Source organism: Hesperophylax consimilis, chromosome 27, assembly GCF_061612785.1.
Source record: "Hesperophylax consimilis isolate HC1 chromosome 27, BYU_Hcon_1.0, whole genome shotgun sequence".
Taxonomy (NCBI): domain Eukaryota; kingdom Metazoa; phylum Arthropoda; class Insecta; order Trichoptera; family Limnephilidae; genus Hesperophylax; species Hesperophylax consimilis.
This window is the reverse complement of record NC_142862.1, coordinates 4,146,459-4,172,446: the sequence shown is the minus strand read 5'-3', so window position 1 is coordinate 4,172,446 and position 25,988 is coordinate 4,146,459. Positions and strand designations below refer to the sequence as shown.

Below are 25,988 nucleotides of genomic sequence, written 5' to 3'. Positions count from 1 at the left end.
TATTTGTTATTTATCAAACTGCAAAATTTTTTCAATCGCAATTAGTTGATTTTCATAATCTAAAACGGCTTTTTCATTCAAAACTTAAATTAGAAGTTGAGGTACTTGACTTAACTGAATAATGTTTTTTTTAATCAATCATTCAATCTAATATTGCAGAACGAACGTTCTGGTCCAGCATAGCATGACAAGAGGTATGGTGCTGCTAAAGGCATCCCGAATTTCTACCGATTTATAAAATATTTCTGTACAATTTGAATTTTTAAGGTCCTAAAAAATATATCTATTTTATTGAATTGTATTGTAAAGCCGAAACGGTAATTATATGAAATTCCTTCGAAAGATAAAAATCGCAAATCAAGCTCCGAAAGTCATTAAAAACACATTTTGTTCTGTTATTTTTAAAAAAAATCTTGCTAGAGCAATCTCGATGAGGTACAAAACTCTTGGAAGCCGAGAGAAACTTACAATACATAGGTGGGAGTTAATAGGTACAATTTTACATTGGTATTTTGTTATCAACATTATAAGTTTAATATAGGAAACAGTGTAAAAATAGACAAATATCATTATTTCACATACAAAATAGTACAAAAATAGAACAAACAAGAATCACAAAAAAAGAAACAGATAGAGATATACACATAAGCACAAAGCCAAGGTAGGAATTTAGAAGAATGTACTTACCCAATAATACATTGGTAATAATAGATTATGCTCGATTACAAATACAGGGGATAGAAAAGGAGATAGAAAGAAACAAAACAAAGTACAACACGTCAAGAATTACGTATTTTCGTTATTATATGTCTTTAAAAAATGTTCTTTTAAGGCCTTACTTTGAATTTTCGGATTATGCTGACTGTTTTTATGCATATCTGGAAGAGAGTTATAGAGTGTGTAGGCAATATAGTGGAGAGATTTTATTCCAGATTTCGTAGTGTGTGTTAGAGGAATGCGGATTTTATTGCTATTCCGAGTATTGTGGTTGTGGATGTCTTGATTGTAAAGTAGCTTGATGTTAGTGTGTGTTAGTTGTTAAGTAATTTGTAGGATGGTGGTCGTGATTTCATGTTTGGGAAGGGCTGTAATTGGAAGGATACCGGAGATTGAGTAGATGTCCTTGGCATGTGTGTCCCATGGAAGGCCTAGAACATTTTTGAGAGCTCGGTTTTGGACCACCTGCAGGTCAGCTATCAGTTTCTTTGAGGCAAAGCCCCAGATACAGCAGAGATAGGATATGTGTGAATGTACCATGGCATAATACACCGAAGTTAGTACATTTATGGGTAGTAATCCTTGAAGCCTATATAGTTTACCAATAATTATGGGTGTGTGTGTTGAAGGTATGAATAAATTTACAGTGTATCTTTAAATTCAACTTCAGAATTTATCGATAAATTTTTGCTCTATTTCAAACGAGTCGTGTTTTATTAAATATTTTCACCATTTTCGCATAATTATTATCATTTGTTAATATAAGCGCGCTTCCTCTAACATTCCTTTTTTACATCTCCCTTTCAAAGTATGAATAAATGAGCCTTAAAGACATCAAGCGTCATTTTAGGCGAGGACTAATATATATATATTATTTTATCGAAGGAAGCAAACACTTTGTGATGTGAAAAAAATACACTTTATAAAACACCACTTTTATTAAGAATTAATATTAACAGCCAACCAGCTTGAGCTAAGCGAAACCTGGTTGTCTGTTAATATTAATTCATAATAAAAGTGGTGTTTTACAAAGTGTATTTTTTTCATTTAATATGTATATTATTGTTAAATATTTAAAGTTGTAAAAATTATATAAGGTGTATTAATTATAATTGGATTATATAAATCTGTAGTACACATAATTAAAAAATATGTAGTATGAACATTTGCTACTTTATTTGTTTGTTTGTACAAATTATAAAATATAGGCCATAAAGGAATTGAATTTTCATAATTTTTGAGGGAGTTGCATTTTTCGTGGGTTAACGGTAATAAGTATTAATTTTGGTGACAATCACGCACACACACACGGAAATATATGCATTTCTCTGAAATCGGATGAAATTACAGCAGTTAATATTTGGCGAGGTGGGTAGAGGTTTCGACTGCACTTCACGGGTAGGAAGGTTCAATAGGTTAGTCAAACCAAAAAATATATCTATATGTTTTGTTTTGTTTTTTACGGGTTGATTATTATTTCCTTTCCTTTAGCTCATCACAATATCCATCTGCATCAGATTTATTTATACATAATAATGTTACACTGGCGAAATAAAATAATTGTTATTTAATTACTGTACACTGTTTACTTTGTGAGGCTGCTATCTGCTTGTTGTAGATAACGCAAAAATTTGAATATTAGCAAACATTTTAAATAACACCAAAGGTTATCGCCCGATAACAAAAAAAATGCCGCCAGTATTGTAAACAAACAAAACTACAAGTCATTATCCTAAATAATAATAATAATAGGTCAATAATAAGTCATAATTGGATTTTTTTCTTAATATCGTCGTTGCACATCAAATATGGCCTACGTGACTTTCAGTACATTGTGAGAAAAACGATAAAAACTGTTTAAAAACAACACGAAACAGAAAATAACACTTCTATTTATGAACAAATTATGAAAATATATTTATTCAACATGAGGATATATTAATTGCAAACATTAATTATTTCATACAAAAAATCGCATTTTAGTGCGATTTTGTCACACGGCTCCATAGAGTTACAATGGGCACTACTGCGTACTAATATGTCACCGAAACTTCTTCTACTACAGGGTGAGGCAAAAGTAATCATCCTATTGGAAAACGCTATAACTTTTGCAAATGGCGCCAAATGTCAATTCGGTTTGAACATGTGTGAAGTAAACAAACGCAGAATACAAATCAATGAGATATGAATCTGTTTACTCCGCAATAACGCGAAATAACAAGCAGTAAAAAATCATTAAAATCATTAAAAAAAATACATCAAAAGAACATCGGGTGATTACTTTTGCCCCACCCTGTATAAGAAAGCGATAAACGGTACGATTAGACCTGTTTTGGTAGTTTTAGTTAGAGCGTTGGAGGTCAATTGGAGGTCAAAAATTGGAACCAAGTTTTTTGCTTCTTGTCTCATCTAAATATAATACATCAATGCATGGCTCACATTATATGCTCAGTTTTCGTTACATGGCCCATTTTAAATACCAGCAATAAAATATTTCATTCTAATTTGACACCAAGGCCATAGTCTAGTGCCAAAGAGATTTATTATATTAAAAGATTATATTATTCTAATTATATGTGAATGTTGTAAACATACCAAAACAATTGAATTGTGTAGGGGTATGCAGAAGATATGAAATAATATATTTTTTTAAATATTAATTTCATACTATTTTGGCAAAGTACATTTATTTTACTTTGAATAATCCTTTTTGATATATCAAGTGAACTTTTTATGCTAAATATATAAATGACTGTTTGTTTCCTAAATAAAATAAAATAAAAATAAAAAATTCTTATAAATTTAATATCAATAAGCAACGGAAAGTAAAAAAAATATCACGTTATGTCCAGTGTTTTTAATATTGACTTTCTTTACCTTTATAGTGTTGCGAAGAGAGTGGAAAATTTGGAAGTGGAATATGAATTATGACATTCACAGGGACTCACAGCAAAGCACAGAAGGCAAAAAAGTAGGTCAGAGGGCAAACCAATACCTTAGATTTTGTATTTATCGGAAATTCAGTATCCTAGCAACATTTAGAAGGAAACCTTTTAGCATTTTAAATGGAAATCTTTTAGTTTTGTTGAAATGGAAATCTTTAAAACGCAGCAGAGTAACCGGCTAATGGACAAATGCTTCGGACACGCACCCAGGCGTCGCGAGTTCAATCCAATACTAGATAAGTCATCATCGCACAAGCGAAAAATGTTACTATTGCAATAATGAAGAACTTTAGTCTAGGAATTGAAATCAGACGTCTGGGATCCAGAAGCATTTGTTCACCCAGAATTATTTCTTGGAATCTTCTTTTTCTTTCGTATGGTGGGGGGGTCAGAGGGGGACATCTAGTTCTGCGAGCCAGTCGAGGGCCTCAGGCGAACATGTGAACCTCATCAATCCCGCCAGGGAATGGATGGAGCGGGCATTAGTTGAACGCATATTTTTTTTGGAATTAATTAATTAATTAAGATAATATTATTAATTATATTTGATTAATAGCTTAGTGGTTAAAATCGTTGTCCCGGCAAGACGGAGATCCTGTTTTTGATCCCCAATCACAAACTTACTTGTTTTCCTCTATCTTTTTCTGTTTCATGTTTCGTTTTGATTTATTAGTGTTATTTTCGGCAACGATTGTTTTTATTTCTTCGTGGAGACTTCGGCAGACAACGGTAATAAGAACCGCTTATGTAATTATGTTTGTGCGGACTATCTAAGTAATTGATAGTACGTACATGTAAAACACGTGTAGACTCTATACACCATGTTGTATGGGATCTAAACCTGTTTTATGAATTGCGTGTGTTGTTTACAATGACTCTTGGTTTATTAAAGAATAATCCTTATCTTATTCTTCCTAATTGTTTTCCTCTGCTATCTATAATATCTGTTGAAGTAGATAATTATGTACTTGTTTTACTAATATTAAGTAGTTACTTCAGTTAAGGCGAGACAAGACTCTAATAACCGGTGTTTTCCCGAGGCTCACATTTTCCCTACGGAAATAAGGTATAGGGCTATAGGGTTTTTCCAATAAGAGGTGTTATTTTGATATTCAATCGTAAAAGATCAATGGTTTCGTTGCTTGTGTGGCACGTAGCGCCGTCTTGTTGAAAGTAAACGTTGTCCAAATCAATACCATCCAATTCCGCCCATAAAAAATCATTAATTATCTCTCGATAGCGATCCATTCACCGTAACCGTTGCTCCAGCCTCATTTTCGACAAAGTAAGGTCCAATGAATCCGCCGGACCATAAACCGCAACAAACAGTCGCACGTTGAGAAAAGAGAGGCTTTTCAACAATAACTCTTGGGTTTTCCGAGCCCCAGATGCGACAATTTTGCTTGTTGACGAAGCCACCGAGGTGGAAATGGGCCTCATCACTCAAGATGATTTGCATTTGATTCACTCAAGTGAATTTTTATAATTTTAATGCGTTGTTCAAGCGTGTATCGTTCCATTTTTAATAATGACGTAGTTTCTACTTGTCAAATGTCAAAAAATAACAGCTTCAAAAGTAACATCTACCGAAATAGCGGGCTATTCAAAATAACACCTCTTATTGGAAAACCCCGTATTTATATTTAAGATTAATAAAAACAGGACCTTATCATTAAAATATTTTATGAAAAACGGTATGAAAATTTTATAAAACGTTATTCAACCATAAAATTAGCGTTAAACACCAGATTTTATTTTTCTAGACGATGAATTAGTAACTTCGCGAGGGATCCCTCTAGAATTTTACTAGAGATTTTAGTAATACTTTAAAAATAATTAAAATAAATCTCACAGAAAGGAGATTTTCCAGGTATGCTAGGGCAAAGTCGACCATAAGTCCATCCATTACGCCGGGCTGCGCTCCAAATATTGTTTTACACGACTTCGTCACTTATGTCGTTAAGAAACGTCAAATTTAACTGCTTGTCTTTGTGAATGGCTGCTTCATTTGTGTCGTTAAGATTCTGGCTTTATTTTAGGGTATTATCTCATCTTCATAAGAATATATAAAAAAATTTTAATATTAACATCTTTATTACAATCCATAACCTATAATTATCGGTAATTGCAAGTCCATCCGCTCACGGAGCAAGTGAAACTGGTTACAAACTGGTTGGCAATCGAGCTTCTCTCACGGCGCAACTCAAGTTTACGATTTCACAAATTATCTAAGCTTGTTTAACCATAGAATAAAGAAAAACGCTTCAGCTGTCAATCTAGTGATGACTAAGAAAAAAGCTCAAAGGTATCAAAGGACCAGCAACTTCGAGTTTCAAGAAGCGTATCCGAAGTTCTCCGAGCCGTATCCCAATTGCTTCTGGAGCGCGAGGCAATGCGCGCTGATATGGCAACAGTTACTGCACAGCTTCACATCGCGAGAGAAGAAACAAGGAGCGAGCGAGTAGAAAATAAGCACCTACAAGAAAAAATCCTTCAGCTGGAGTCTGACCTTGGTCCTGTCATGCATAGAGTCGCTATGGCAACGGAAGCCAGCCTTTCTTTTGCAGACATTGCCCGGAATAGTTTTGCGGACGCTGTTCGGAATCGTCCTGAAAAAGCATCCAATCCCCCAATCACACGCACGAGGATTCAAGTGGGAAGCCCAAAGCCTTCGGTGTGCATTTTTCCCAAATTAAAGGCCAAAGATAGTGAACAAACAAAGCAGCTTATGAAGGACACTTTCCGACCATCAGATTTAGGTGTACGCGTGACGGGGATCCGGAAAATAAAAAATAATGGTGTGTTACTCCAGACGGCGACAAAAGAAGACTGTAAAAAAATTTTAAATGCCCCAGCTCTTGTCAATTCTTCAACCCTGAGTGCCCGACTGCCGACCAAAAGACTACCGAGAGTCATATTTTTTAATGTTCCCCGTGAGCTGACTGATGATGATTTCCTGCAGAGCGCTCTTACCGGCATCTCTGGGATAACTGACGTTGGGAGCACCATAGCGAGCTGCAGGCTCAGTCACCTAGCTGGTGCTCGCACAGGATCAACTTGCCACCGGGTCTACGAGGTGCCTGCTAACCTGCGACACATCTTAGTGGAACAGGGAAAGGTATTTGTGGACTGGACAGTGTGCCGCGTACGTGATTTTATTGGCCTCACAGTATGTTCCAAGTGCCAAATGATCGGTCACTCTTTCAAGTTCTGTAAAGATCAAACAAGATGTGGTCACTGTGGCCAGGATGGTCACGCCCGCGAAAGTTGCCCAAATACTGCTGCGAAGGCAGTTTGCGCCACCTGCATCAGATTTGGAAAGCCCGCCACTCATCCTACCGGAGACAGGGAGAACTGCCCAGCATACCTAGCAGCGCTTTCGAGGGATTTCTCCACGATCAGCTATGGCGTCTAACTACATAGATGAAGACTATGATGTTGACTTTAAGAGAACTAATAGGTTAGACCAATGGACGGAAGAAATGGTAGAAAAAAACAGTGAAGTGGGAAGTTTTATATGTGTGCAAGTTAATATACGATCAATCTCTAAATATTGGGATGTTTTACATGCTAACCTCCAAAATTGTTGGAAAAATATAGATTTATTAATGTTATGTGAAACATCTATAAAAAGAGAACAAACTTGTCTTTTCGAAATTCCAGGTTATAATAGCATCAGTTACTGTCGCACATCCAAATCGGGAGGGGGTATAAGCTTATATATCCGGGATACTTTAATTTTTACACAAAATACATATGAAACAATGTTTTTCGAAAATATCTCATGCCTAATAACATTACCTAATAATACAACACTTAATGTTCTTGCTATTTATAGACCACCAAATCTTAGTAAACAATCTTTTATAAATGAGCTTTCTTCATTACTAACCAAACATTCGAACCGTAATGAAAATATGTTAATATTTGGTGATATAAATATTGATTTGCTAAATTATATTGACGCTATAACGATCAACTATGAAAACACTCTTTCAAATAATTATTTTACTAAATGTATCAGTGACGTTACGAGGGAAGCCATAGCTAAAGGTAAAGTGACACGTACGTGCCTGGATCATATATTTGTTAGGTATATTAATAAGCACAAAGACACGGACATGCTACGTGCTTGTGTATGTGACTTCATTATTGCTGATCACTTTACAACAGGTGTGAGCATTCCATATTATAAAATGAATAAACGTATTGTAAATGAAGTACGGCAGGTATCAATTTTATCCCAAAAACGTATAGATTGCTCTATTAGAAATTATAACTGGAGTGCTTTACTACAGACAAACGATTGCACTAATTTATATAATCAAATAAAATCCAATTTTAACGAATTGTATGAAAATAGTAGATTAATTATAGATGTCAAACCTAAAGCTCGACCTTGGATAATAAAAGAATGGATGACCGAAGATATTTTATCACATATTAAAAAAAAAGATTTTTTATTTAAACGATGGAAAAATTCACCAACAAATACAATTTATGAAAAACAATATAAATCATTTCGTAATTATGTCACCAAATTAATAATCAAAAATAAAACGGCATTTTATAATGATAGATTTAAGCATCATTTTACAGACAGCAAAAAAACCTGGGATGAAATAAATAAAATTCTAGGACGTAACACAAAGAGTAACTGTGATGATGTTATATCTAGATATATGCTAAAAGATCAATCCGTGGAAATTGTGACAAACCAATTTGTAAACTATTTTTCAGACAGCATTTCTTCAATGGTACACAAATGTGATTTTAGGGCATCAAATATCGTCCCGCTAGAATTGCAACATAGCTTATATATACCACGAGCGTCACTCGCAGACATAGTGAGCATAGTGAAGCTCCTCAAAAATTCAAAGTCTCCTGGCATAGACAACATACGAATGTTTGACATAAAAAGACACATAGATATCCTAGGCCCTATATTAACACATCTGATTAACATAATTTTAACTCAGGCTGTAATACCGGATGAGCTGAAGTGTAGTATTGTCAGACCTATTTATAAAAGTGGAAAACATACCGATATAGGAAACTATAGACCGATTAGTATACTACCAGCTATAGAAAAGATTCTCGAAAAATACTTATCTTTAAAACTAACTAAATACTTGGACTACTTTTCTATAATAGATCCCAATCAATATGGTTTCCAAAAAAAAAAAAGTACCGAAATGTTACTACAGGATTTTTCTAATTTTATAAATAATGAATTGAATAACAAAAGACATGTTTTGGTACTGTTCATAGACAATTCTAAGGCATTTGATACTATAGATACGACGAAATTGTTAAATATTTTGGAGGCAATAGGGGTAAGAGGAAATACACTCAAACTATTCAAAAACTTTTTAACCAACCGCCAAATCAAGGTAAAAATATCAGATAAATTTAGTGAAATAAAAAATGTCAAAACTGGAGTTCCACAGGGGTCAATTTTGGGACCAACATTTTATATTATCTTTGTATCTCTTATGACAAAAATTTTTTCGTTTGTTAAATATTATGTATACGCTGATGATACTGCACTTGTCATATCCCATGAAAATGTATCTATTGCAATGAAATTGTTGCAGCAAGACTTTATTTCTTTATTAAGGTGGTCACATGATTATGGTTTACTAATTAATTCTAAAAAAACAAAACTGATGCATATAAGATCACCACATGCCAAGTATAGCGAGGCACCTCTAATCATATCTCACTCTTTTGACTGCATTCACAACAATATCACACAGCACTGTGCGTGTACAAATATCGAACTGGTTAACCACTATGTCTATCTAGGAGTTACAGTAGATTGTAACATGAAGTGGGATGTACACATTTCAAAACTGTGTAAGCGCCTTCGGTCTATTGTAGGAAGACTGTATAAAATAAAATATTTTGTGCCTTTAAAAACTATGAAATTGATTTATCTGTCTCTTGCAGAATCTACCGTAAGATATGGGATAACTTCATGGGGTCAATCGTGCAAAACCAACATAAAACATGTACAAATGATTCAAAATGCCATGGTAAAGTTGTTAGTAAGCAAAACCGTTTATAACCAGAGGAGAGACATTAGTATTATGTATAAATCAATAAATGTATTACCGATTCGTGCCCTTATGTGGCAAAAAATTGTATTACAGCATATATCTGACAGTCCGTATAAAACAATGGTGGATCATGTACACAATACACGTTTCATACAAAATAAAGGAATGAAAGTACCTGTGTTTCAAAACAAATATGGTCAAAGAACTCTTGAATACACAATACCTTTAATTTTTAACAAATTGCCATATGAATTAAAAGAAAATTGCTCCATTAATAAATTCTCTTTAATATTAAAATCATGGCTACTAAGGAGTAACCTCATGTATTAAGACTGTTTTTTTTCCCCACAACACTGTTTCTGTATTTTCAAATTTAAGGTATTACACAATTTTTTATTTATTTTTTTTTGGTTTTTTTGTAGAAATGTATGTATTACTACGCTAAAGCGTTGATGATTATTTTAATTTTATGTACTATACTATTATTATAGGTGCAACTAATCTCCTGCTGACAAGCTACTTGCAGTAGCTTAGCGGGTATAAATAATATTGTATGTAATCTTTATACAAATAAAAAAAAAAAAATAAAAATAAAACTACAGGGGCATTTCTCCCAGCTTTGGCCTTGAAACTCATTTGAAACCGCCACGCCCACCTCAAAATTCTTATAGAAAACGAATAATATGGCTAAAAGCTCAGATCTCATTGGTGAGAGCAGAATGATTGGTTTGATCTCTCGCTCTCTATCATAATGACTCGTGTAACAGAAAGAGATGACGAAATTTTGCCGTTTGACAGTTTCAAATCATTCAAACAAAATGAGAATGGTTTATTTATTACACGCGGGTTGTCATTTGCTGCCGAAATACTATCATTTCCGTCGAAAATATTGCGTGTTAAAGTTGTTCGTGATAAAAATACAATATAAGCCAGTATAGTGTTAGCGAGTTACAAACATATATTCCACCTACCTACGTAAGTTCAAGTTTAAAGTGAATTGTTAGTTTTTAGGTTATTCGTTCGGTTTTTTGAACGTATAAATGTTATTTATTATATCGATAAACTTATCCATGTTATTGATTAGTGTTATCCTGTATTATCTTATTGTTTTGGTGAAATTAAAGATTTTTAAACATATGTAACCATGAGTTCATGAGGCTGAAAAATGTCGGAATTCTTCGTCGTGCTGTCGGACAATCATGTTTTGGAAATTTTCTTCAGTGTTTTTGCAAATTTCTTGTCATTTTGGGTTTCTTCTTCTCAGATTAACAAGTTTCATCTTAAGGAAATGCACTGTAAAAGTTTATTTTCTTAGTCAGATGAACCTTGCCCTTGGAAAACATTTCGACATTTTTCTGCTTCAAGGACATTTTTATTTTTATAATAGTTTTTTTTGGGCTAGTGAATGAACAGAGTAGGCTGAGAACAATTATGTTGTCTATGGTCGCATCTTTTTTTAAATGGCCTTGAGTTTCCTCTACCTTGTCTACTGCTCTGCTCCGCACGGTAGGTACTGATTGTATTTCTGTGGTTAAGTACTGTATAATTCCGTTACATACAAAAAGCCCGAAGATATCGATCTAGAGAGTGGTATATTTATGGATGACTATCACCAAAGGCGAAATCCTCTAAAAGAAGATTTTGGGTTCAACCGTTTAAAAGAAATATCCACTGCTGAGCATTCGTTGCTGACGTAATCTGACAACTCTTTAGGCATGGACAAATAGCGAATTTCTTAAAATCTGACATATCTATGGGCAACTGAAACGTGCAGGCGATTTGCGTCCCCGTCGAAAACAGGTTGCGCCGTGTGCGGACCGCCATTGAAATACACAGGATAGCAACTTGAGTTTACAATTGTTTTTTTTTCAGTTGCCCCGTGAGCGGGTGGACTTAGGCTACTTTATAAATACGTTGTATTTACTGTTTCGTAATTATTCTTATCTGTGTTGTTGTAATGCACAAAGCTAGAGGTGATTCCTCTGACACTCTGTGTAATAAGTGGGCAGTTCTTGTCGTGTGCAAAACAATTAATTGTATGTGGAAAGTTCATAAATTGTGAAATACCAATAAAATTGTGTGTAGGAAGGAAAGGTATTTTCCAGTCATATTCCCTATTAGCTATATTCCTTACTTTAAAAAACATTATTATTTTAGTTACTATTTTACTAAAGTTAATTTTTCCGCATTTTACCAATATAGTATAAGTTGAAATGTAACAGAATAATTTCAACAAAAAACAAAAATACTTTGAAACATCTCTAAAATTTACATTCTACAATCCACAAGTGGGCAGTTACATAACTTATAACAGGTAGTTTCACAGAATTTGAACATATCATCAAATTTCAAAGTTTATTTAGTTTCGTGGAAGTTATATTCAAGTTCGTTATAATATTATTATGAGCCATTTGCTTCACATAATTGAAATAATATCTAAATATTGGAGACAATATAAGCGATTTCTAAACGAAAATCTGAAATAGAAAAATCAGATAAAGATGCGATTACATCTAGGACTCGAACCCAGGACCCTTGCCTTGCCGGGGCACTCATTGAGTTTTCTAGTTATAACTTATTCCAAAAAATAAAATTAAGGCGATGCACTACGTCGGGTAATATTTTAAATTGAGCCGCTATCAATAACAACCCTTACGTAGATGGCGATAAGGTTTCAATTCCCGCTTAACACCATCCGCCGGTTTTGATTTATGCAAGAAAAAAACATGGCCAAAAAGTGCCATTTATTTTATTTTGTGGATGTTCAGGCATAAATATTTTTTTTTCGATCATTTTATAAATAACTTAATTTGCCACATTATACAATAAAATCATAACCGAAAATGGGTTCGTAAGTAGGAGATTTTGAACTTTAAAGCAGTTTTCATAGGCCCTTACATTATTTTTTTCTGGGCTTATAAAAAGACTTATATAAAAAATACCCGATCACTTCAAAGGCCAGGATGTATTCTACTCGCAGTATTTAATTAAAGCATCTGAAACATTTCTAGGCGACCAAATTTTCAAACCAAAATCACATGATTTTGCATTACTACGTATGGCATCGCCTTAATTAAAATATTCACGAAATTTGAAAATTTGACGAATTGTTCAAATTCTGTGAAAAAACACGTTCTCAATGTATCTGTTTTTATGACAGCAATAATCAATTCATTCGGTACTGCAAAATCAGTATTTTTTAAGTACAATCAAAGAAGAAAGATCGGTAAAAAGCTTTCGAAAATTCATATTATGATCAAATGCTGAAACCGAAGCCTTCGACAAGATGGTTAAAAATCTTTTGATGTACAAAAGGACAGTCTCTGTTTGAGTGTCCGGATTTAATGGGTATACAAATCTACAGTTTTATTCCGACGGTGATGAAATACCATGTTAAAAAACAGAACCGTTTTTTTTTAATATATATATATTTAAATTACACTTTTGTTTTCGGTAATGAATGAATGCAAATCTTGGAATCGTAAATTAAACCACTTCCCAATATCCTATCGAGATATCGGCAAATAGACTCGTTATCGATGACAATGTATTCTATCAAGGTGGCAATAAAGTAAACCCACGCACACATACATGCATTTCTCTGAAGTCGGATGACATTACAGCAGTTAATATAAGAAATAAATATCGGTCCTACACGATCGGCATTTGGCGGCGTTGTTAGCGGGGTTGACTCCAGTCCCTGGGAATTGTTTTGTTTTAATGTTGTCATTGTATATTATCAGGACAACTGAGGTGCATGAATAGGTGTATCGATATATTATGAACATCCCAAAAGTTTATTAGGTAACGGCCTGCAATCCCGTTTTTAACGGGATTTTAATAAATCAGCAGTACCTCCTTATTTTTCTCCGTGTGAGAACAGCTCATATGGTCCCATATAAATCGTTGTGTCTGCCTTACTGTCATAGTGGTAAATGCGGTGTTAGAAAGAGAAAATACCACGCTTTATATTCAAATCTAGAAGTTAACCACGGAAGAATTAAAATTTACACCTTTATCCTCTATGAAACTAAAGGTTCCGACATATTCTATTATCTTTGGTTCCGACCATAATTTAAAAAAAATATATGATAAAACTTTTTTTATTAATTATTTTAATACGAAACGACAAAAAAATGAGGTGTCAGTAATATATTTATAACATCTGTCTAATAAAACATGTGTTTTTGCTATCAATAATTTTAGTTCAGATGAAAAAACCTGAGCTAAATCAGTTTTTAATTTTTTTCGATAAACTTAAAGTACCTACTCGTATAATCGTGCATGACAACGATGGCGTTTTATGTTTCAAGTAACCTTTTAATTCATTGTATGTGCCTTAATAATAATTCAATGACTTGTGTGGCGTCATTTTTTTAATAAATTCCGGGCTGAGTCCGATGATTTTTACCCCCTGATCCCCTCTCGGCGGCCCTGTCTACGGGGGGGAGTTCTAGGGCCCCCTTAGGCCTGGGGCCTCGTGCCCCGCGTGCCTGTAGAGTAAAGACGGATAAAGACATTTGTTGAAATGCTGACCCTTAAATCCGCCCCTGGTCCCATCCAGAAAATACGAGTAGGTATATTTAAGTATATGCGTGAACATTTGCAAATCAAAAACGTACAGTTAGGCCCATTGTCCACACAGTCGTCTTTTGTAGGATGCATGTAACCTACAAATGAAGATAGGCGTATTTTTCATGTTTGTTATGTCCACGCTGCTTCATGCAATAGTCAGTCACGTTACAAAACGTCTCAGTTTTCTTTCAATTAGCATCGAGAAAGCACGTCTTTTGTTGTGAAAATGTCAAGTGATGAGGATGAAGTGATAATGGAATACAATTTTATTAGAAGACGACGAAACAGGAGAAGAAAGTACTGGATTCATCCATACATCGAAAGAAATATAAATTGTAGATTGTTTGTTGCTGCCAGAGAGTTATCAGAAGATGATTCTGTATTTCAATCATTTTACCGAATGACTAAACATACGTACCAAAATTTAGTCTCTACTGTTGGACCACTGATACAAAGACAAAATACTGAAATGCGGTCGGTCGAGTAGTGACAAGTTGCCGCGCGCACCGCATTACGAACGCATGACGAGCGGCTGACGCGACGTTGCCGCTTCGTGGATACAGATTTCATTGTTTCTACGCAAGATGCAAGCATTCGTCTTGCAATCGTCAATTGACGAAAGCGTGCGCATGACGTGCGGTTACGTGGACAATGGGCCTTAGTGACATCTCACGGTGTTCACGGACTAAGCATACCAAATCCACATTTCAGATATCGGTTTGCTGATTTGCCGATTGCTAGCCTGGCGATCGCCTAGCATCAGCTGTACTCGTAACCATTCGGATATAGCCGACATGTTATCTCTGTCATGTGGCGATACTACTGCCTCCTACAGAAAGATCTTAAAACTACAAAAACAAAAGTTCAATAACTTAGATCTATGTACTCTATCGACATCAGATGTCGGTAGATCGGAAATGAAACTACAACTATTTATCAACACTACATCACAATTCCTGCACAAACTGGCTCTTTCAATGTGTTCGCTGTTTTTTATTAGCAGAATTGGAAATGAAACTTTCCATATTGACACAAAGTTTTTGTTTTTCAGATGTTTCCCCTAAGCATCACGGAAATACTAGTAGTACTGCTGGTAGGGATCCTGACAGCTGTTTATCTCTTCGCAAAGTGGGAAGATGGTCACTTCAAGAGGAGAGGTATTAAGACACCGCCAATGCCAGTTCCTTTCTTAGGAAATTTGGTGGACGCTCTGCTGGGTCGAAAGCATTACAAGGATATTCTGAAGGACGCTTACGACTCTTTCCCGAAAGAAAAGTAAAAATGTTTTATTTGATTTTAAACTAACACATCGTCCTTGAGGTCCGGTCCTAGACAATTATTTAAAGTATGGACGGATGATAGGTTACTTATGATCAAAACGAAGTGAGTGCCCGGATGGAAGCAACTCAGAGGCAGACAAGTGATGAAATGGAATAACTATGTGATAGATGTTTCGAGAAGGATAGGAAGGCCAGAGGATTAGGATGTATTATATTACAGGAATAGGATAGGGATCAAAGGAAAGCCTTGATGAATATTCGACGCGAATGGAGGGTATAAAAGTTCAATTCGCACATAAGTTGCTCTTTTCCATTTGAAGTCATACCAGTAAAGTTGTACTTTAAATATAATCTCAAAATACTATAAAATAAAGTCGCTATTCGCGTCTGTCTGTTTGTACGCTTAGTTATTCTAAACTACACCACGGATTTTTATAGGGTTTTTACTATCATTTAGATAATTTCTTCCGAAAGGTTTAAATATACAATACATGTATATAATATTTATTGAAAGTAGAGAAAAAACGATGTTTTGTGATCAAATATTTTTGGGCGCTTACGTTGCTAACGCTGGCTAAACCTTATGAGATACATCAAAATAATATATTACGGAATTGTATATCTTAAAAAGGCCTACAGAAGAGTACATTTTGGCATTTGTCTATCTCCTAAAGTTAACCCCCAGCAACACCGGGTACACGTCAGCTAGTCTTAACATATAAAAATTCAACTTGTGTGTGTTTGTGCTCGCAAAACTCGAAAAGTTGTCGACCGATATCGCTGAAAATTTCAAATTTTGTTCTTATTAGTGCCAGGAGTGTTTAGAGAGGTTTGAATGTTAGAAGAAGTCGGGGACGCCCGAGATACTTAACGCTATATCTCTGCAGTGAAATGAGTTCGATGATGTTGAACTAAAGTGGATATAATGTAGTTTTTTAACAGTAGCGTTATGGTGTACATTAGTGAATGGTGGAAGAAGTCGGAGACGCCAGAGAAAGACATTAGTAATAGCGAGTAATACCACTTATGGTCTCGGAGTCTGTTGTTTACTGTAGGTACTTTCCATGTACAAAAGCATTCATCATTGTTTACTGTAGGTACTTTCCATGTACAAAAGCAGTAATCATTGTTTACTTTAAGTACTTTCCATGTACAAAAGCAGTCATCATTATTTACTGTAGGTACTTTCCATGTACAAAAGCAGTAATCATTGTTTACTTTAAGTACTTTCCATGTACAAAAGCAGTCATCATTATTTACTGTAGGTACTTTCCATGTACAAAAGAACTCATAATATTATTTGTTTCAGATACTTTGGCTTCAGAGAGTTTCGCTACGGAGGAATTGTCATCAAGGATCTAGAGCTGATTAAGAAGATTACGATCAAGGATTTCGACCATTTTGCGGATCATAATGTGTTTTTGGACTGGGACAGGGAACCACTGTTTAATGAAAATTTATTTTCGCTTGATGGTAAAACAATTAAATACATATTAAAAAATTGTATGTTTATGTTTATAGATAATTCCAATGAAGACGCTTTCTCTATAATCGGAATATATATCTATCTTCTATGTATATAAATAAAAATGTAATTGTTCGTTTGTTCAAAATCTTAAATCTCTGACAGTTCTTCACCAATTGCGTTGAAACTTTGACACAACATTGCATATGCGTGTGTTTTTATATAGCTATATTATAGTATAGATGTCACCTGTGACACGTAAAAAAATGTTTTTTTAAAACAGCGCCATTTGTTTGACGTAAAAGCAACACTCGCATTATTTCTCAACATTTCTTACAGTCGTAATAAACAAATGTGAATTTTATTTTGTTTATAAAGTGTGTTTCTACTTTTTTTAATATTACTCACGCACAGGCAGTGCCTTTGTGGGTTCCCTTAACCTACCTTTTTTTACATTTTATACAAAATTTGTGTTATTATTATAATTATTGGGAAAATATACATATAGCTGCTGAAGGACACGTGGTCGGAGATGAATATGAATGTGGGTTTTAAATGAAACCTACATGCCATAATATTCATCGGCTGAAAGACATGTCCTCGGAGATGAATATGGCATGTAGGTTTTAATTGCATTTATTTGAATTTCACATTTGCCCTGGATGCGAAAGTTAACCCACTTCCCGACATCCGATCGAGCTGAAACTCGGCATATAGAATCATTTTCGATGAAATTGCATTCTATCAACTTTTGGTGGCAATCACGCGTCCAAACGTGGATATACGCGTATTTCTTTGAAATTGGATGACATTACACCAGTTAGTATGCTAAATTAATGTCGGTCCTACCCAATCGGCATTTGGCGAGGCTTATAGAATTTTCGACTCCAATTCCTGGGTGGAAAGTTTCAATCCTGAGTCCTACCAGATTTTTAAAATAGATATATTTTTATAAAACAAAACTCTGTTTCATGCGCAAATGGTTTGGTGTCAATTTTCGTCAAAACCTTAAAATATATTAGTCTCAGGGGGTAAGTCCCAGCAAAGTATTGTAAAATATAATAATATTCTACGGAATATTTTCGTTTTTTTCTTCATTCGTTCGACCGCAGATTTGACACCCAAATTCATGTGCCAAGGTGTAAAAGATTATAAGGGATGCTTTGATTACAGGACAGAAATGGCGTGAGATGAGGTCCACACTGAGTCCCGCCTTCACCAGCTCCAAGATGAGAGGGATGTTTGAGTTTGTCACTGAGTGTGCGGAACAACTATCCAACTATCTATTGGAAGAAATGCAGGAGCCCGAACATAAAGGTAACAAACATACAGAAGAAGGCTGATGTTTAGGCGTGTTGATAAATCATTGTTCTTCTCCAAAAACATTGCTTGTTTTCAGCCAAGGGCCTCGTGGAAATAGAACTGAAAGATCTCTTCACCAGATACTCTAATGATGTCATAGCCACCTGTGCATTTGGAGTCAAGGTGGATTCTTATAAGGAGAAAGATAACGAGTTCTTTACCAATGGGAAGCAAAGTGTGGGATTCGCGAAAGTGAATATGTTTAAAATGCTTTTGCTGTCATTTCCACCACTGGTCAAGGTAACTACTTCATTAATCTGTGCATTAATATTTGAGGTGAAAAAGCTCCTGTCAATTATAACTCTTATCAATTTGGGAGGCGGGTTTGTAACACCTATATATAATCAGAGATGTGCAAAATGGGTACCCAAAACCATTTGAAATGCAAAATGGAAATGGGTCAAAACTTTTCCATTTGAAAATGCAAAATGCAAAATGGTTTTTAGAAAAGTATTTCAAATGCAAAATGCAAAATACCTATTTTCAAAATGCATTGAAAATGCAAAATGGTTTCTCAGGTCAAACAATTAAAATAATTATAGAATTTTTTTTAAATTTTGTCATTTAATAATGGACATCAATGTAGAACAAACATATTACATGATGGTAAATCCAAAAACACCACGACCATAAATATACCACTCTCACCACGACTACAGATTATGAAACCACAAAAAATTTGCGCGGGACTAATGTTGCCAACGTAAAAACATAGAAACTGCTATCTAACATTTAATATTATAGCGTCATGGCCCCATGTTCAGTATTTAAATCAGTATTTTTTGTAATGGTATCACTCAATTGCCAGGGCTCCTACCAGGGAGCAACTTGACAAATGTAAATTATCTCTCATAGCGAGGTTGAGGACCGACTGATATTTGGGGCTTATGAAAAAAAGATGAGTGGAGATAGTAGGAAGAATGTTGCAAAAAAGCATTTAAAATGGAAAATGCATTGAGAAAAGCATTTAAAATGCAAAATACCCATTTTGCATTTTGCATTTCCATTTGAAATGGATTTATTTGAAATAAAGCACATCTCTGTATATAATCAACACCTCTGCCAAAGTGGCAGGGGTGCCCGGTTTCACAGGGTGAGGTGTGTTCAGGATACACCTGCCCACCAATTGCGGGGCATGCCAGATCGAGAGAGACTGGTTTGGGGATACCTTTGACCTTCCCAACAGGTCTCTCGACTTACGCCTTGCGCCGCAGTGGGAGGGATATATTCATATGTCTGTCACTCCTATACACATTGATCCCTAGATTCCTTCTCAACCTTCATACCTTTTACGTTCCAGAACTTCCTCTGCTTCATTTTCTTAAATAAGACCCCACACACAGCATTCCAAAGATGACATAGGCTCTAAGGAAAATAATCTCAGGGCCTCCTGTGTGCAGTTAAAAACCTCAAGCACTCTGTATTACGTATTAGGTATTATCATCGCCTTGACAGTTAACTGCCATAGTGACATTGTGACACCTATTTTTCTTCATTAACAAGTCACTTTTTAGATAAGACGGTGGAAGCTTTATGACATTTTTAAATTACTTAAACATAGGAACTGGATAACTAGATAACTGGACAACTAGAGAACTGAGGAACTAAAGAACATAAGAAACTATATTGCAGCCACCTAAATTTAGTGTAATTCATAATTTGACATTTATATAAAACTTAACTATAGGAAGCAACTTGGTAACTAATAGTTAGGGAACTACAAATTAAAGAAGGGAACAAAAGACCGATAAACTGGGAAACTGAAAGACAGAAAATAATCATTTGTTTTATGCAGCTAATGAAGATTCCCGTGCTACCCAAGCATGTGGGTGACTTCTTCAAAAGCCTGGTGATGTCTTCCATGGAGACCAGGGAAAAGAAGAAAATTATCCGGCCAGACATGATCCACCTGCTCATGGAGGCCAAGAAGGGCAAGTTGGATCACAAAGACGATGGACACAGCAAAGACACTGGCTTTTCTACTGTCGAAGAATCTTTCTTAGGAGATTCTTCTGTTAGAAGTAAGATCTTTATACATTTTACATGAGTGCCAAATTGGGTCGACATATGTATTATATACACGGTGTCCGGAAACTCGTAGTACAAGCGGGAAACTGGAGAATCTACACCACATGGGGAACCCAAAAAAACATAAAGTTTTTTGATTTGAGCATTTTCACAAAAAAAAAAAAAAAAACCAAAAAAAAATATTTTTCGGTTATTTTAGGGTTAAAGTTTTTTCTGGTGTTTAGGGTTGAACAACAGATGTTTTAACCCTGCAGAGCAGAAATATTTTATGTTTACACCGGGTTAAATGAAGGGTGATTTCAAAATAATGCTTCAAATCCGAGTTTCTTCATTTGTTTTACTTTCAAATAGTTTTAATTAGTTGGGTACTTTGATCTTCAGTAATAATTTATAAGAATTTGATAACAAAAAAAAAAAAACAAAAAAAAAAAAATCAACTTTAAACTCGATTTACTCGATAACGAAAGCTCAAATAAAAAAAAAATATACTACAAAATCGACTCCAAATGTGATGTAGATTCACCAGTTTCCCGCTTGTACTACGAGTTTCCGGACACCCTGTATATATATTATTTTTACCTACTATCATTTCACAAGAATTTATTTTAACAAGTAGCCAAACAAAGTAAGTGGCACTACTAAACAATGAGAATTTAATGCGCTTCCACGCTTCATCAACAGATGGCACGCATAGCCATCCAGAACAATGCGCAGTCGCATATTGCCGACGCTGACAGTTATTTCTACCTTTGTGACAATTTTACTTATAAAATTATGTACAATAAACGTTTCACCACTTTTCAGAATGGACGGATGACACCCTCGTAGCCCAGGCTCTGGTGTTCTTCGTAGCCGGCTTCGACACCACTTCTATGATGGAGTGTTTCACCGCCCACGAGTTGGCCGTACATCCGGACATCCAGAAGAGGCTGCAGGAAGAGGTGGACAAGGTGGCCAATAAAAACAATGGGAAAGTCACGTACAATGATATCAACGCCATGAAGTATATGGACATGGTGGTTTCAGGTACTTGTAAAATCTTTTGACTTAATAATTTGCAAGATACACCTAGAAGATAGCTAGAAGTTAGGACTATTAACGTATGAACACCGCCACAACAGAAGACACATGCAAATGTTGGGTGTGGAAAGCGCCAATAGCTGTAGGAAATGTGAAGAGGACGAAAATACACTGTTGACACACCTATATGCTTCTCCCTTTAACATATCATTCCCCCACCCAACCTGTGGTCCATTACCTGTCCCTGTCTGACAGTGTGCAGTACATACCTATGTTGCCGACAATTGCAACTAGTCTATAAAGTCAGTCTATTACGGATATTTGTGCAGTGATCAACCCAGTGATCCCTCGGTGCCATAATATCGAATCTCATAAATGTGAAGTGTAAAAATTAAGGTAAGTCAGATTCGTTCCCTATTACCACTGTTCCCTTTATATTTACACACCACCTTATGTTATCAGAAGATATCGCCAAATACCCAATGACAAATCTGGTGAACTTAACCTTACCTTACCTGTGTACCTTAGCCAGATTACTTTTAAAACTGTGCAAAGCATCTCCGTGTAAATTTGAATTCATTGTTTAGGATTGGATGATTTATTTTGATTGAAATGTGTGTTTTTTCAGAAACTATGCGACATTGGCCAGCAGCATTAAGGTTGGATAGGAAATGTGTGAAGCCTTACACACTACCTCCCTCAAATGAGTCGAGCACTAAAGAAGTTAAGGTAAAAACTAGGGCTAAAAACATAAATCAGAAAATAAGTGAAGATTATTAGAAAAATTAAATAAATAAATACCTTTCTCGTCATCAGTTCTTCAACATACCGAGTTACGAGGGTGGGTCAATAAGTCCTTAGAAAAAAGCATTAAAACAGTTTTTATTTTTGTATTTTTTTTTTATTTCTCAACATAATCTCCTTGGAGCTCAATACACTTGGTTAGACGTTTCTCAATTTTTTTTAAACCGTCAGAAAAATAAGTTTTCGGAAGGTCCTCAAAATAAGCATTTGTCCGATCGATGACTTCTTCATTTGAAAAAAATACGTTGTCCACTTAGCCATTTTTTAAGTTTGGGAAAAGGAAAAAGTCACTGGGGGCTAAATCTGGCGAATACGGTGGGTGGTCGACCAATTCGAACTTCAATTCTTCAATTTTAGCCATTGATCGTAAACATGTGTGAACACGGGCATTGTCCTGATGAAAGAGGATTTTTTTCCCTGTTTAAATGAGGCCGTTTTTCTTCAATTTTGTTTTTTAGCTGGTCCAATAAAGATGCATAATAATCCCCTGTTATTGTTTTTCCTTTTTCCAAATAGTCAACGAAAATAATTCCACGTGCATCCCAAAATACAGTAGCCATAACCTTACCAGCTGATTTTACGGTTTTCGCCTTCTTTGGACATGGTTCGCCTTTCGCAATCCACTGCTTTGACTGTTCTTTCGTCTCGGGAGTATAGTGGTGTATCCATGTTTCATCTACAGTCACAAAGCGACGAAAAAATTCATCCGGATTGCGTTGCATGAGCGACAACAGGGCTTTAGAGGCCACCACCTTATTGCGTTTATTGTCGACTGTGAGCAAACGCGGCACCCATCTTGCAGAAATTTTTTTCATGCCCAATTTGTCATGTAAAATAGAAATGACGCTACCTTTTGAGATCCCTGTAACCTCAATTATCTCATTCAACTTTAATCTTCGGTCACTTAACACCATATCGTGGATTTTATTGATCATTTCTGGTGTAGTCACCTCTACAGGACGTCCTGAGCGTGGTTCATCCTTTGTTGATATACGACCACGTTTAAATTCATTTAACCAGTTATAAATAGTTGCAAGTGAAGGAGCAGATGTGCCGTGAACTAAATCCAACTCATTTTTTATTTCCTTTGCTGTTAACCCTTTTATATTAAAATGTTTAATAACAGCTCTAAACTCAATTTTCTCCATTTTTGTAAACAAGCAAATTTTTTTTTTTTAAATATACGAGAAACACACAACAACCCGACCAATCTGCTTGAAACTTCGCAGCATACTGAATCGGTAGTGCCGCTGCATGAAAACAAACCGCTTACAGTACTAGTCGCGCCACCTGTCGGCTTTTCTAAGGACTTATTGACCCACCCTCGTACTTATCTAATGTAATTTTGTTCAGCAAAATTAAATATTTCAAATGAAAGTTATTTTATGCAACTAGTGGTGTACCGCAAGGAAGTCATCTCAACCCCATTCTATTCCTTATATTCATAAATAATGTGAAATCGGGTGGTTAGACAGATCAACGGATCGTTAAATAATATTTAAAATATCAAATGTAACGAAAAAGAAACAAAGCGTATATGATAGAAATCAATTAGATGATAGACGTTACATTTGAAAAAACTGGTCTAAATTGATATTATTTCTAGATTGGCGTGAATGAAACCGTATGGATCCCAGTCGTCGCCATCCACCACGATCCACAGTACTACGAGAATCCCAGCAAATTTGACCCGGAAAGGTTTTCCGATGAGAACAAAGGAAAAATAAACCCAATGGCCTACTTGCCTTTTGGGGTTGGACCCAGAAACTGTATTGGTAAGCCGACTTAATGTCAAACAGAGATGTGCAAAATGGGTACCCAAAACCATTTGAAATGCAAAATGGAAATGGGTCAAAACTTTTCCATTTGAAAATGCAAAATGCAAAATGGTTTTTAGAAAAGCATTTCAAATGCAAAATACCTATTTTCAAAATGCATTGAAAATGCAAAATGGTTTCTCAGGTCAAACAATCAAAATAATTATAGAATTTTTAAACAATTTTGTCATTTTAATGGACATCAATGTAGAACAAACATATTACATGATGGTAAATCCAAAAACACCACGACTACAGATTATGAAACCACAAAAAATTTGCGCGGGACTAATGTTGCCAACGTAAAAACATAGAAACTGCTATCTAACATTTAATATTACAGCTTCATGGCCCCATGTTCAGTATTTGAATCAGTATTTTTTGTAATGGTATCACTCAATTGCCAGGGCTCCTACCAGGGAGCAACTTGACAAATGTAAATTATCTCTCATAGCGAGGTTGAGGACCGACTGATATTTTTGGGGCTTATGAAAAAAATATGAGAGGAGATAGTAGGAAGAATGTTGCAAAAAAGCATTTAAAATGGGAAAAGCATTTGAAATGCAAAATGCAAAATGGTTTTTAGAAAAGCATTTAAAATGCAAAATGGAAAATACCCATTTTGCATTTTGCATTTCGATTTGAAATGGATTTATTTGAAATAAAGCACATCTCTGATGTCAAACAACATTATCTACACAAAAACATACCAATCATTTGAGGGCTTAAAGTCAAATAACATTATCTACAAAAATATACTAATAATTGTATGATTTTATTTATCCCTAGAAATAATTAATTAACATTGCTTGACTATAATCCGTAGAATTTCTTGCATATTTTTTTGTAGATAACGTTGTTTGACATTAAGCCCTCATATTGTAGAATCGTTCAAGCGGAAATGTTGTTTTTTACGGCTTATTATCTTTTAGATATCTACGTTTTTATAAAGGTTGTAGATGCTTTTTCTAAGACATGTAAATTTGTTATTGTATTAAACTGTTGACAAGTTGAAGAGCCAGGAAGAACCCTTCCTTCATCCAGTAAAAAAACTAACCTCAAATTAACACTGAAGTAATTTAATGAAGTGGACGAAAGAAGATGTCTGTACATTGGTCGTGATGGTGAATAAATCAAAATATATATTTTTTAAAGAACTCATAAATAAATTGGGGAATTTTCTTTCCAGGTTCGAGATTCGCCCTGATGAGTATTAAAGCTATAATATTCTTCTTACTATTAAAGTTTGATTTGGTTCCCACACCCAAGACCCAAATTCCAATGGAATTTGATAATCGCATGTTGTTTGCGGTTCCACGCGATGGATTTTGGATTGGGTTGAAGCCGAGAAATTAAACAACCCAACCATACTTAACGATGAAACCTAAACAACCTGACTGCAAACCTTTTTTCAATGTTAAAGAATCCTGTTACGGAAAGAGAGAAATTAAACAATCTAACCTCACATAAAGATGTCACCTAACCTAACTGACTCCAAACAATTTGTTTTAATGTTGTTATTATCCTGGGTCACTTTGAAACCATGATATTAAACAACCTAACAATGACTTACAATGTAATCTAACCTACCTAACATCAACCGATTTTTTAATGATTTCAAAGGATCCCGGATTAGGATGAAACAAACAAAATAAACATTCTTAACGATGTAACCCAACAAACCTGACAGAAACTAATTTTTTTTAATGATGTTGGATCCTGGGATGGATTCAAATTAAGAAATTAATGATTCTAAGAAATGTGTTGGTATAAATATGAAAAACAAAGAATCAAATAAACAAAGATCTGGAATAAAGAATAATATATTTTTATTTTTGAATAACTTTGAGTAAACCCTCAAATTGTAATCTTTAATCATTGAAGACAATATTAGCGACTCTCAAAAGAAAATT

The 25,988-nt window shown here is 35.0% G+C and overlaps 1 protein-coding gene across 2 annotated transcripts; it reads left to right on the top strand.

The window, feature by feature from the left end:
- Window positions 1-11,659: 11,659 nt before the first annotated feature.
- Window positions 11,660-25,873, top strand: LOC149410493 (cytochrome P450 9e2-like). Of its 2 annotated transcripts, XM_089647963.1 has the most exons (10): window positions 11,660-11,818; window positions 15,351-15,574; window positions 16,889-17,052; window positions 18,218-18,361; window positions 18,444-18,646; window positions 20,202-20,427; window positions 21,239-21,460; window positions 22,083-22,183; window positions 23,865-24,033; window positions 25,265-25,873. In XM_089647963.1, exons 2-10 carry the CDS (start codon window positions 15,351-15,353, stop codon window positions 25,429-25,431), a joined length of 1,620 nt encoding a protein of 539 aa, XP_089504089.1. In that variant the 5' UTR covers window positions 11,660-11,818; the 3' UTR covers window positions 25,432-25,873. The 2 variants fall into 2 exon arrangements, with proteins under 2 accessions (XP_089504089.1, XP_089504090.1); XM_089647964.1 differs by lacking the exon at window positions 25,265-25,873 and having other exon boundaries at window positions 23,865-24,047.
- Window positions 25,874-25,988: the final 115 nt, after the last annotated feature.